General features: G+C 39.7%; 1 protein-coding gene across 4 annotated transcripts in view; it reads left to right on the forward strand.

The window, feature by feature from the left end:
- MPP7 (MAGUK p55 scaffold protein 7) overlaps positions 1-14,779 on the forward strand; it is a 261,176-nt gene that overhangs the window by 84,402 nt on the left and 161,995 nt on the right. For 3 of the 4 annotated variants that reach the window (XM_082385972.1, XM_082385971.1, XM_082385970.1), the window contains one exon: positions 13,039-13,157. In XM_082385972.1, coding sequence (XP_082242098.1) covers positions 13,039-13,157 — 119 coding nt within the window. Of the gene's footprint in view, positions 1-13,038; positions 13,158-13,657; positions 13,791-14,779 lie in introns of those variants that run through there. The other variant, XM_082385973.1, reaches the window with a different exon arrangement.

Raw genomic sequence — 14,779 nt, forward strand, 5'->3', positions numbered from 1 at the left:
ATCCTCCACTGTAACAGCTCCTTTACTTTGCAGTGAAAATTGATTTGTATATTTTTTGCCTCTGAGTCCTTGTGGAATTTTTTTTTTTATTCAAACAAAGTCACAAAAATTATACTCATCCTCATCAGTTCACTCAGTCCCATGTAATTAATTTTTTTTTTCCATCTTGATCTTTTGTTAGCACTTTTATGAGTTCATCAGTTTTCCATTAGAGTTCTGAAAATGCTTATTCATTCAGTTCAGCAGTACAGTCAGTTACCAAAAACCTGTACTTGTCAGAGTCTTTTCCATGAATTCCTTGAAGATGAAACCCTTTTATAGGAACATTTTTGCAAAAGCATCAGAGTACACCCAGAACTGTCTGTAAATGACAAAAGACTTAAAAATGACCACAGTTAAAGATTTGATGAAAGTTCATAATAATGCAATTGACAAGGAAATTTAGTTATTTCTGAGATATACATTTTAAAGTAATAACTAGAATTATGACTTATAACATTATACCAGAACATATAAGATTTTTAGAAATTTCATGTAATGTCTGAAACATTTATATTAACATATTTCCATACAAATAACCCAATGAAAGTTTAGTATTAGTTGTTTTGTTTGTTTTTTTATACTGCAGGTTCTTATTAGTCATCAATTTTATACACATCACTGTATACATGTCAATCCCAATCGCCAAATTGAGCACACCACCATCCCCACCCCACCGCAGTTTTCCCCCCTAGGTGTCCATATGTCTGTTCTCTACATCTGTGTCTCAACTTCTGCCCTGCAAACCGGCTCATCTGTACCATTTTTCTAGTTTCCACATACATGTGTTAATACACGATATTTGTTTTTCTCTTTTTGACTTACTTCACTTTGTATGACAGTCTCTAGATCCATCCACGTCTCAACAAATGACTCAATTTCGTTCCTTTCTATGGCTGAGTAATATTCCATTGTATATATGTACCACAACTTCTTTATCCATTTGTCCGTCGATGGGCATTTACGTTGTTTCCATGACCTGGCTATTGTAAATAGTGCTGCAATGAACATTGGGGTGCATGTGTCTTTTTGAATTATGGTTTTCTCTGGGTACATGCCCAGTAGTGGGATTGCTGGATCATATGGTAAATCTATTTTCAGTTTTTTAAGGAACCTCCATACTGTTCTCCATAGTGGCTGTATCAATTTACATTCCCACCAACAGTGCAAGAGGGTTCCCTTTTCTCCACACCCTCTCCAGCATTTGTTGTTTGTAGATTTTCTGATGATGCCCATTCTAACAGGTGTGAGGTGATACCTCATTGTAGTTTTGATTTGCATTTCTCTAATAATTAGTGATGTTGAGCAGCTTTTCATGTGCTTGTTGGCCATCTGTATGTCTTCTTTGGAGAAATGTCTATTTAGGTCTTCTGCCCATTTTTGGATTGGGTTGTTTGTTTCTTTAATATTGAGCTGAATGAGCTGTTTATATATTTTGGAGATTAATCCTTTGTCCGTTGATTCGTTTGCAAATATTTTCTCCCGTTCTGAGGGTTGTCTTTTAGTCTTGTTTATGGTTTCCTTTGCTGTGCAAAAGCTTTGAAGTTTCATTAGGTCCCATTTGTTTATTTTTGTTTTTATTTCCATTTCTCTAGGAGGTGGATCAAAAAAGATCTTGCTGTGATTTATGTCAAAGAGTGTTCTGCCTATGTTTTCCTCTAAGAGTTTTACAGGGTCCGGTCTTACATTTAGGTCTGTAATCCATTTTGAGTTTATTTTTGTGTATGGTGTTAGGGAGTGTTCTAATTTCATTCTTTTACATGTAGCTGTCCAGTTTTCCCAGCACCACTTATTGAAGAGACTGTCTTTTCTCCATTGTATATCTTTGCCTCCTTTGTCATAGATTAGTTGACCATAAGTGCGTGGGTTTATCTCTGGGCTTTCTATCTTGTTCCATTGATCTATGTTTCTGTTTTTGTGCCAGTACCCTATTGTCTTCATTACTGTAGCTTTGTAGTATGGTCTGAAGTCAGGGAGTCTGATTCCTCCAGCTCCGTTTTTTTCCCTCAAGACTGCTTTGGCTATTCGGGGTCTTTTGTGTCTCCACACAAATTTTAAGATGATTTGTTCTAGTTCCGTAAAAAATGCCATTGGTAATTTGATAGGGATTGCATTGAATCTGTAGATTGCTTTGGGTAGTATAGTCATTTTCACAATATTGATTCTTCCAATCCAAGAACATGGTATATCTCTCCATCTGTTGGTATCATCTTTAATTTCTTTCATCAGTGTCTTATAGTTTTCTGCATACAGGTCTTTTGTCTCCCTAGGTAGGTTTATTCCTAGGTATTTTATTCTTTTTGTTGCAATGGTAAATGGGAGTGTTTCCATAATTTCTCTTTCAGATTTTTCATCATTAGTGTATAGGAATGCAAGAGATTTCTGTGCATTAATTTTGTATCCTGCAACTTTACCAAATTCATTGATTAGCTCTAGTAGTTTTCTGGTGGCATCTTTAGGATTCCCTATGTATAATGTCATGTCATCTGCAAACAGTGACAGTTTTACTTCTTTTTTTCCAATTTGTATTCCTTTTATTTCTTTTTCTTCTCTGATTGCCATGGCTAGGACTTCCCAAAACTATGTTGAATGATAGTGGTGAGAGTGGACATCCTTGTCTCGTTCCTGATCTTAGAGGAAATGCTTCCAGTTTTTCACCATTGAGAATGATGTTTGCCATGGGTTTGACATATATGGCCTTTATTATGTTGAGGTAGGTTCCCTCTATGCCCACTTTCTGGAGAGTTTTTATCATAAATGGGTGTTGAATTTTGTCAGAAGCTTTTTCTGCATCTATTGCGATGATCATATGGTTTTTATTCTTCAGTTTTTTAATATGGTGTATCACATTGATTGATTTGCGTATATTGAAGAATTCTTGCATCCCTGGGATAAATCCCACTTGATCATGGTGTATGATCCTTTTAATGTGCTGTTGGATTCTGTTTGCTAGTATTTTGTTGAGGATTTTTGCATCTATATTCATCAGTGATATTGGTCTGTAATTTTCTTTTCTTGTAGTATTTTTGTCTGGTTTTGGTATCAGGGTGATGGTGGCCTTATAGAATGAGTTTGGGAGTGTTCCTTCCTCTGCAATTTTTTGGAAGCGTTTGAGAAGGATGTGTGTTAGCTCTTCTCTAAATGTTTGATAGTATTCACCTGTGAAGCCATCTGGTCCTGGACTTTTGTTTGTTGGAAGATTTTTATTCACAGTTTCAATTTCATTACTTGTGATTGGTCTGTTCATATTTTCTGCTTCTTCCTGGTTCAGTCTTGGAAGGTTATACCTTTCTAAGAATTTGTCCATTTCTTCCAGGTTGTCCATTTTATTGGCATAGAGTTGCTTGTAGTAGTCTCTTAGGATGCTTTGTATTTCTGCGGTGTCTGTTGTAACTTCTCCTTTTTCATTTCTAATTTTATTGATTTGAGTCCTCTCCCTCTTTTTCTTGATGAGTCTGGCTAATGGCTTATCAATTTTGTTTGTCTTCTCAAAGAACCAGCTTTTAGTTTTATTGATCTTTGCTATTGTTTTCTTTGTTTCTATTTCATTTATTTCCGCTCTGATCTTTATGATTTCTTTCCTTCTGCTAACTTTGGGTTTTGTTTGTTCTTCTTTCTCTAGTTCCTTTAGGTGTAAGGTTAGATTGTTTACTTGAGATTTTTCCTGTTTCTTTAGGTAGGCTTGTATAGCTATAAATTTCCCTCTTAGAACTGCTTTTGCTGCATCCCATAGGTTTTGGATCATCGTGTTTTCATTGTCATTTGTCTCTAGGTATTTTTTGATTTCCTCTTTGATTTCTTCAGTGATCTCTTGGTTATTTAGTAACGTATTGTTTAGCCTCCATGTGTTTGTGTTTTTTACGTTTTTTTCCCTGTAATTGATTTCTAATCTCATAACATTGTGGTCAGAAGAGATGCTTGATATGATTTCAATTTTCTTAAATTTACTGAGGCTTGATTTGTGACCCAAGATGTGATCTATCCTGGAGAATGTTCCGTGCGCACTTGAGAAGAAAGTGTAATCTGCTGTTTTTGGATGGAATGTCCTATAAATATCAATTAAATCTATGTGGTCTATTGTGTCATTTAAAGCTTTTGTTTCCTTATTTATTTTCATTTTGGATGATCTGTCCATTGGTGTAAGTGAGGTGTTAAAGTCCCCCACTATTATTGTGTTAGTGTCGATTTCCTCTTTTATAGCTGTTAGCAGTTGCCTTATGTATTGAGGTGCTCCTATGTTGGGTGCATATATATTTATAATTGTTATATCTTCTTCTTGGATTGATCCCTTGATCATTATGTAGTGTCCTTCTTGTCTCTTGTAACATTCTTTATTTTAAAGTCTATTTTATCTGATATGAGTATAGCTACTCCAGCTTTCTTTTGATTTCCATTTGCATGGAATATCTTTTTCCATCCCCTCACTTTCAGTCTGTATGTGTCCCTAGGTCTGAATTGGGTCTCTTGTAGACAGAATATTTGTGTGTCTTGTTTTTGTATCCATTCAGCAAGCCTGTGTCTTTTGGTTGGAGCATTTAATCCATTCACGTTTAAGGTAATTATCAATATGTATGTTCCTATGACCATTTTCTTAATTGTTTTGGGTTTGTTTTTGTAGGTTCTTTTCTTCTCTTGTGTTTCCCACTTAGAGAAGTTCCTTTAGCATTTGTTGTAGAGTTGGTTTGGGGGTGCTGAATTCTCTTAGCTTTTGCTTGTCTGTAAAACTTCTGATTTCTCCATCAAATCTGGATGAGATCCTTGCTGGGTAGAGTAATCTTGGTTGTAGGTTCTTCCCTTTCATCACTTTAAGTATATCATGCCACTCCCTTCTGGCTTGTAGAGTTGCTGCTGAGAAATCAGCTGTTAACCTTATGGGAGTTCCCTTGTATGTTGTCGTTTTTCCCTTGCTGCTTTCAATAATTTTTCTTTGTCTTTAATTTTTGCCAATCTGATTACTGTGTGTCTCAGCGTGTTTCTCCTTGGGTTTATCCTGTTTGGGACTCGCTGCACTTCCTGGACTTGGGTGGCTATTTCCTTTCCCATGTTAGGGAAGTTATCGACTATAATCTCTTCAAATATTTTCTCTGGTCCTTTCTCTCTCTCTTCTCCTCTGGGACACCTATAATGTGAATGTTGTTGCGTTTAATGTTGTCCCAGAGGTCTCTTAGGCTGTCTTCATTTCTTTTCATTCTTTTTTCTTTAGTCTGTTCCGCAGCAGTGAATTCCACCATTCTGTCTTCCAGGTCACTTATCCGTTCTTCTACCTCAGTTATTCTGCTATTGATTCCTTCTAGTGTAGTTTTCATTTCAGTTATTGTATTGTTCATCTCTGTTTGTTTGTTCTTTAATTCTTCTAGGTCTTTGTTAAACATTTCTTGCATCTTCTCGATCTTTGCCTCCATTCTTATTCCGAGGTCCTGTATCATCTTCACCATCATTATTCTGAATTCTTTTTCTGGGAGGTTGCCTATCTCCACTTCATTTAGTTGTTTTTCTGGGGTTTTATCTTGTTCCTTCATCTGGTACTTAGTCCTTTGCCTTTTCATCTTGTCTGTCTCTCTGTGAATGTGGTTTTTGTTCCACAGGCTGCAGGATTATAGTTTTTCTTGCTTCTGCTGTCTGCCCTCTGGTGGTTGAGGCTATCTAAGAGGCTTGATGGGAGGCTCTGATGGTGGGTAGAGCTGACTGTTGCTGTGGTGGTCAGAGCTCAGTAAAACTTTAATCCACTTGACTGTTGATGGGTGGGGCTGGGTTCCCTCCCTGTTGGTTGTTTTGCCTGAGACAACCCAACACTGGAGCCTACCTGGGCTCTTTGGTGGGGCTAATAACAGACTCTGGGAGGGCTCATGCCAAAGAGTACTTCCCAGAACTTCCGCTGCCACCATCCCCGTCCCCACGGTGAAACAGAGTCACCCCCTGCCTCTGCAGGAGACCCTCCAACACTAGCAGGTAGGTCTGGTCCAGTCTCCCCCGGGGTCACTGCTCCTTCCCCTGGGTCCCGATGTGCACACTACTTTGTGTGTGCCCTCCAAGAGTGGACTCTCTGTTTCCCCCAGTCCTGTCAAAGTCCTGTAATCAAATCCCACTATCCTTCAAAGTCTGATTCTCTAGGAATTCCGCCTCCCATTGCCGGACCCCCAGGTTTGGAAGCCTGACGTGGGGCTCAGAACCTTCACTCCAGTGGGTGGAATTCTGTGGTATAAGTGTTCGCCAGTCTGTGAGTCACCCACCCACCAGTTATGGGATTTGATTTTACTCTGATTGCGCCCCTCCTACCATCTCATTGTGGCTTCTCCTTTGTCTTGGATGCAGGGTATCCTTTTTGGTGCATTCCAGTGTCTTCCTGTCGATGACCGTCCAGCAGCTAGTTGTGATTCTGGTGTTCTCGCAAGAGGGAGTGAGCGCATGTCCTTCTACTCACACTTTGGCTCTTAAGAATCATTTTATATTATTTCTTAGATTGAACACTGCTTTATGTATTGATTTTTTTGGGGGGGGTCATCTATTTCTTCTACCACCATATGCCTATTCATATGCCATTGCCCATTTTTCTCTTGGTTTACTGATGTTTTATTATGCTTAATATCAATCACTTGCTTGTTGCAAATAATTTTTAGCAGTTTCTCTGCAAACTTCTTTGGTTTTTTTTGATGCATGAAAATTTTGTCACAGTCTGTCAATCATTGCTTTTTGTGGTTTCTAGGTTCTTTGTGTGCAAAGAAAAGCATTTAACTCCAAGATGATAAAAGTATTCTCTGAGATTGTCCTGTAGTTTATATTTGAAATATTTGATCCATCTGTAATTTGGTTGTCCAGTTGGACATTTAACTTTTCTCTTGAGGGAGCTCTTGAAGGTTTTTGAGTAGAAGATTTAAATGATAGGGTTATATGGGAGACATGGGCCAGAGTTGAGTTTAAGTCCTGACTATGCCACTTCCTAGGCTAAAGGTACTTCCTCCTGTAAACTGGAGAGAGTAATAGGCCCTGCTTATAGAGAGCACTGAATGAGGTAACCTGTAAAGCACTTTACCATAGCTTATACCATACTATTAGGTATGGTGAACACTACTAGGAATTTCTACTGGTAATAATTTTTACTAAGTATTATTTTAGGAAGCTTTAGGAGTTGGTGGTAGGAAGGATAGGTTAAGGAAGGGGGAGACAAAAGAAATAAACGCAGTTTTTAATATTCAATAGCTAGTTTTATTAGGCAGGGTGAAAATCGCTAGGGGTCTGACTATGATGATAGGAGGCTTTACCCACAGTTAAAATTGCTATCATGTATTTCAGTAAGTTGGTGAATCTTATAAAGTCATGAAATTTTAGTGCAAGATGATGATGCTTTATCTTCCGATCAATGTATTATGACTTCGGGTGAATTGTTTATTCAACACGGTTGGGTCAGTGTTATCTGCCTTCCACAGTCCTTGATCAAATCACCTGCCTATTACTCACGTACAAGATCCTGATAGGAAGTGTGACTGTAGCTTTACAGTACTACTCTTATCTAGATATTGAAAAAAAAAAAAAAATTGCAGGACAACTTACTTGAAGTTGCTAAAGCACCAAAGTATTTATATCTGTATGTAAAATACTACTGCTGACCCTCTGTCACTTGTGTTGCCTCAGAAGGCGTCAAGAACATACTCTGACCGTAGGCTTTGTTGAGGGAGAAAAAGCACTTACGCTTGGCCCTTGAACAACATGGGTTTGAACTGCCCAGGTCCACTGATATGCAGATGGTTTCAGTAAATACAGTACGACATGGTCAGCGTTTGGTTGGATCTGCTGTTGTGGAACCACAGATACGGAGGATGGCTGTGGCACTTGAGCTTCCGCGGATTTGGGGATCCTAGGCGGGTCCTGGGGCCAGTGTGCCACGGATGCCAAGGGACGACCGTAGTTTGTTTATCTTTAAGGAAAATGACAAGTATTTTACCCTTCAGCGCAGCAAGGCTGCAGAAGCCAGCTGTAGCACATGGAGCTCCAATCAAGTACGTAAGTGATTGACGTTAAATTAAGATCGTGGTCCACACGTGTGCTGGCTTAATGAACTGGCTCGCAGGGTGGGCAGTTTATACTGTACGGAAAGCATTCTCCTTGGGATATTGTTCTTCGTGACGTCAGACAGCCAGCATTTGCCATCTAACCTTCCTCTGGAAAGGGGAGAAGAGATTACAGTACTTCGTTCCTAGACAGCAGGCTTCAGGAACCAACTCGGAGATCTTAAAAGCATCTTTGCCTCTCTCTGCGATTGGCTCCTGTTACTGTGAACACCTTCATCAGCCCTCAATTTAGAATCACCCTTCTGGGCCCCGTTTTCCCCCCTTCAGATCCCAGCCCGTATCCTGCCAGCTCCATTAGAGGCTTCTCTGACCTTCATTGATTGCTCTCTTCTTAAAATTGCTAGAATAATTATTGCACATATGAATTGAGTCACCCTCGACCTATTGTAGTTTTGCTCTTATTGATTTCTTTTCTCTCAGTATATAAAACACACTAATTTAAAAATACTGCTTTTTTCTGTTGGAATATTTTTATGAAATAAGTTTATAAACCCACAGGCATCCTTGACAGTGTCTTATATCGTATGTGCCCAAATATAAGGTGAGTTTTTTTTCCCTCTGTAAAATGATCTCTTAGAGAAGAGAGAGCTGGCATATATTCAAGTCCTTACAAAATCTCTTAGACAGAACGTTCTCTGTTTATTCACGTGCCCAAAAATGTGTGTTGAATGAAGAAGCCAAAATTACTCACATATAACCGAAATTCATAATTTTGGGGATTATTGAGAGCTCCCTTGGCAGAATTGTTTTTTAAAAAAGGAGACAATCTGGTTTAAACCAGATTTCATTATTCCTTGGAGAAGGGTTAAAAACCTCACATTTGCAATTGATAGAATTTTAAGGAGTAGGTAAGTGGTTTTGTTGATCAAAAATGTAGAGCCACAGGGCTTCCCTGGTGGCGCAGTGGTTGGGAGTCTGCCTGCCAACGCAGGGGACACGGGTTCGAGCCCTGGTCTGGGAAGATCCCACATGCTGCAGAGCAACTAGGCCCGTGCGCCACAACTACTGAGCCTGCGCGTCTGGAGCCTGTGCTCCGCAACAAGAGAGGCCACGATGGTGAGAGGCCCGCGCACCGCGATGAAGAGTGGCCTCCACTTGCCGCAACTGGAGAAAGCCCTCGCACGGAAACGAAGACCCAATGCAGCCATAAATAAATAAATAATTAAATAAATAAAATATTAAAAAAAAAAAAATGTAGAGCCACAGAACAAATGAAAAACCAGTCGGCTTCACCCAGATTCTCAGTGAAGGCGTCTCCCATGTTCAGAACCGTGCTGTATCTCAACTGACCTGGAAGCGAAAATAATCTCATGATGAGGAAGAACTTCACTCTGAAGAATTTAAATAAAATGGTTGCGTGAAATGTGCAAATGGGGCAAAAACTAAGTATCTGAGTTAATGTATTTTACTTAATAGGTAATTCAAAGTGTATGTTTCTAACTAAGTTACAATTTAAATATTAGAGGCAGTCATGAGCATCTTATCAACATTCCTGAAAATTAATCATTTGTTTCATTAGCTGCCTAAACATCTATTTATTTTACTTGGAAGAGAAAATGTTTTGGCTGTGTACCTGGGCAAATAGGATTGCTTGATGTTTGCTCATATATGAGATGCATTCTGTGTCATCCAAGACTGTAAGATTCCCTGGGGAGAGGGTGGCATATTCTACGCTTAGCGCTGTCCCCAGGGCTCCAACTCTGAGAGCTCACGCATGTTGATTCTTGGGCCTGCAGCCCTCGCAGCCCTGACTCGGGCGTTGTTCCTGCTGAAGGGTCTCCTGATGTTGTCCCCTCCCCTGGAGGGACCGGCCCCTTCCCTTGCCTCCACAGCCTGACCCTGTCCTGCACTCACTTTGCTAATAGCCTGTGATGTCATCTACGCTGTAGACGCCTGCAGACAGGAATCACGTCCGATTTGTCCTAGACCTTCAGAGCTAGGGATGCGCTGGGTTCACAGGTGCCGTAGACGTTTATTAGAATGAGCTGGGGTGACTACAGAGGAGCACAGGATAAGTTTCATGACGCACGGAACAAGTGGATTTAGGTAAAATTTTTAAAGACACGCCGAGCTGTCTCAACTCTCTTTACTTGCCCTCTGAATCCCAAGGACCAAAACTATTTGGATTTCATAGTATTCTTCACGATTGGGACTCTAGGAACTGAATATAAGAGTACTTTAAAGCACATGTAGGAACACAGACCCAGTTTTAGACATGGACTGAGGTGCTTTCTGGGGCCTGGGTTGCTGATCTGAGTGGAAGTGATGGTTTCCTCGTTGCCTGAGTTGACACTACATACAGCCCCGGCCTAGGAGCTCTTTTAACCGTCTTTTAAATTTCTGATTGGCATTGTCCTGTCTCTTCTGGCTTTGTTCTCTGGCACCAGATGTGGGAGGTGAAGAGAAGCAAGTGTTATTGCCACTCGAGGACCGTACAAATGAGGATTGCATAAAGCTGGAAGAACACAGAAAACTCAGGCTTCTGAGCTTTGACTAACGGAGAAATTATTACTATTTGAAAATTAAACCCAACATGTCTTATTCCCACAAAAAAGCTAAGGTGTACGTGGGTAAAGTGAACAATTCCCATGTGTAAAAGACGCAGGTGGTTTCATTTCTGAGTATGGTGTTTTGTCCAGTTGGCAGGTGTCCCTAAGCTGTTGTTTTCCCTTGGAAGCAATGCACTGAGATGTTCATTGCAAGGAGACATACTAAGGAAAGAAGAACATGGTTATTTTAATCAAGTGCCTGCCCTGTGAATTGTTCCACTGAATTCTTACAACTGTTGTAAGTTGCAGCTTTATTTCGAGATAATTACAGAGTCACACGTTGTAAGACATAGTACAAAGAAATCCTGTGTACTTTCACCAGTTCCCCCCGTGGTAACATCTTGCATAACTGTAGTAGCGTGTCACAACTGGGAGATCGTCATCCCTGCCATCGGTTGACGTTTTTCAGATTTCCTCGGTTTCACATGTGCTCGTGAGTGTGTGTGTGTGTGTGTGTGTGTGTGTGTATTTAGTTCTATGCAGTTTTACCACATGTGTACATTACCATTTCTTTTTCAACACGTGAGGGAAACAAGGTTCAGATAAGTGATGTGAAATGTGTAAAGTGTAGACCTGGGGTTTGAATCTAGGTCTGTCTGTTTGATCCGAACTGTTGCATTTTTAGTAATGATAATGATGAATAACAGTCAAAATCAATAACCCAATGGCTGAAACTCAAGTTACATATGAAACATTGAGTACTTACCACGTGCAGGACTGTTCAAGTGTATTAACTCATTTAATCCCCCAAGAACTGTACCACATAAATTATATCACAGTTGAATTAGTATCATTCAACTCTAATGATATTACTAAGGAATAGGTAATCATTTTTACTACTCCTGAAATCAGTAATAGTAAAATTCTACCTTCTTTTTACATAATTTCATGTTTTGAATCTCTGATCTTGGTGATTGTGATTACTTTACATTTGTGTGTGGGTGTATATATTTGTATAAAGTGAGTCCTGTATCATTATACATTGACTTAGGTGGAGCTAACGTAAAAATATTTTTACTGAATTGTAAATAAGAGCTAGTTTAGGCAGGATGCCAGGTTTTTATGAGAATAAATATAAACCACCAAGAATACTTAAGAATGCAGTTGGGCGAAGGTTTTTTGTTTTTTGTTTTTCCTGCCTGGAGTATTTTGGATCTTTTTGGTCAAATACAGCTTCAGGAATGTTTCAATTTAATCGAATCTCTCAAGTTTCGTATCTGACTTCCAAAGTGGTACCCATGCATGTGGTTGTGAGTTATCACTGGTTATCAGAATATTATAAGGCTTTGGAAAGATAACAGACGCGCTAATCAGAAGTCCGTAATTTACGAGTCTTCGCTGGTTAAATATCTTGTAAAGCTGTCTTTCTAATGAACAGCAGCTCTTATTCAGACCAGAAATAGCAACAGTCCCATGTGTTGTAGACCCCAGGAGGTCTCGGTGTTTTTGTAGACAGCAGACAGAAATAAAAAGAATTTTGTCCTTTTTACCTCATGGAATCCCGCTGGAAAATGAAACATGAGCTCTGAGTTGATGCTGACTTCTGCCAGGTCACCTCCCTGAAGAGTCCCGGGCACTGCGGCATTTCTTGGACAGGAGTCTGCCGGCCCCGGGACGAGACGGATGGTCTGTGCAGGCTGCTTCCGGGACACTGCGCTACTGTCTGCTTGCAGGGAGCTTCCAGAGAGAGCGCGTGCAACCTGCATCTGTGGCCTTGACTCTTTCCAGGGGTACCACATACCTCCAGATTAGAGTCGCATTTAGCCTAAGTGCTACGCAGTTTGTTGTTGTCATTGTTTAAAAACAAACAAAAAAAAAGCGTGGCTACAAATAATGCCACACCAAGTATGGTTTATTCTGGCTTACTTTTGGGAACTTGATTTTGGACGTTCAATAACGCAAATGTTTTTGAAGCTATATATTATTAGGAACTCTTTGGAAACCACAAAACCATTTTAATGGACCATGCTATCAATTTTCTCTTCTAAAGAAGTTTTTCCTATTCATGACTCACTTCACTTTTTGGCTAACATTGAGGGAAATGTAATAACGATTAAGGAAAGGAATGTATGCGTTTTCTTCTTCTTCTTCTTTTTTTTTTTTTTTTTGAAAGCTTGTACACATTTTCTGTCTCGGGTTATGTAAACTTGGAGGACTGTAAAATGACCACCGCATAAGGTAAAACCAGGCCTGTTAATACATACATCTTTGGAATTTAAAAATCCAAAAGCTTCCCTTGCTTCTCTGCAGAAGAGTTTTGCTTGATGGCCCAGAATACAGATGCAGTAAAAGGGACATGTTCCAGCCGTCAGTTTCACACACCTTAAGCGAAGTTAATGAGGTCGCTCTCCGGTGACGCGTTGTGTTTTCTTTCCATTTTGTAGGTCTGTATGAGCTGCTGGCGGCTCTGCCAGCCCGGCTGCAGCCACATGTGGACAGCCAGGAAGACCTGACCTTCCTCTGGGATGTGTTTGGTGAAAAAAGCCTGCATTCACTAGTCAAGGTAAACAATGCTATTGTCAGATGATCTTCGCGGAAAAACATATGGAAGAATATTTTGAGCGCCATCTAGTAAACCAGAGACCAAACTGTTGCCCTCCGAAAACAAAACAGCCTTGTTCCATTTCACTGCCAGGCGTGGAAGTTGTTAAAAGGATTCCACCAGAAATACATAGATGATTTCACTTGATGGTGGTGATCTGGCCGTGCATACTGATGGGGCCCGCCCGTGCCTGCCCTTGTTTAGAAAAGGAATGTGAAATAGCAGCAGGAAGGGTTAGACTCCTCCTGGTCAACATTCACGAGCTGGAATTTAACTTAAACAAATAAATGTTCGCAGCAAAAATTAGAAGGAATATATTTTCTGAGGTTCAGGATGACAGCTGTTCAGCAGCTACATTAATTTAAAATAATTTCCTCTAATAAAGTCAAGTGAAATTCTAGCAAAGCTGTTTCTTCTCCTGGCACAGTGCCACTGAAATGGTATTTTGTGTATAAATACAGGGACGCTAAATAGGAATAAAAAGCAGTGTGTGGAGACCGTGTTAGCCAAGCGTCACGCCGTGGAAATGATCAGCCACCAGAAACCAGATCTTGCCACACAGTAATGCTGGGAGTGATCGCAACTCCTAAAATAGTAAGACGAGAACAAGGAACTTACTGGAAAATATGCCACTCTTGCTTCTGGAAATATGAGTTGCATTTTCTCTGTTTTAACTCAAGCTGAAAGAAATGTAGAGTCTTACTTGAGTCTGGACGAGGTGGACACGTATGCCTCAACAGTATCCGATCCCGTCCTCCGTTCAGCTCAACCTGTTATGTATGGTTGTCTGTTGTGATAAGAGGCTTTTTGACTGATGTATAGTATTTGGAAATGAGTGGCTTCTGAGGTACGGTTGCTTCACAGGACAGGAGAATTCTTACTGCGTTTTTTTCTTGTCAGATTTGCTGAAATTTGTGTGCTTCAAGCAGTGGCAGTTCTCAAGAAGTTAGCGTGTTGATGTGTGGCACTCTCGTAGCAATACATTTAAAGAGTGCTTTATTGGTTTATTTAGTTTTTCTATAATTGCCAAGGTATCTTCGTATTCTGAATAATTTTAGGTCTTTTAGTTGCTCTCTTGGGATGTGTTAGAAATGGTTTTGGGCTTACAATTGATGAAGTTTATCACTTACTGAGGCAGTCATGAAAATATTCCTGTATTAAATGTTCGGAAGTTGGATAGTTACGGATCTGTTTAGATTGATTTGATCTCTTGAGAGAAGGAATAAAACACATTTCAGATGACATCATCACTCCTTAATCAGTAAACAAACATGCCCCCCAAACAATGGATGTATGTGTGTTTGTATTTATTTATAATGTGGCTACTATCTCAGTTTCCTTGCCTATAAAATGGAAATTGTAATACCTATTGACAAGGTTGTTTGTGAGTTTCAAATAAGATAGCGAAGGTCTTAGTTCTTTTGGTAGTTACATAGGTTAGGCAAATATAATTATTAAGAAAAAAATGAATTATCATAGCATGTGAAGGACCAAAAAGAATTGACAGAGATGGTTGTTATTTTTATTAATAGAATAAAACTGATGTGTAAAAAATTTCTTCGTTACACTAGCTGTTGAGTTTT

Source organism: Balaenoptera borealis (assembly GCF_965194805.1).
Source record: "Balaenoptera borealis genome assembly, chromosome: 3".
In the NCBI taxonomy this organism is placed as follows: domain Eukaryota; kingdom Metazoa; phylum Chordata; class Mammalia; order Artiodactyla; family Balaenopteridae; genus Balaenoptera; species Balaenoptera borealis.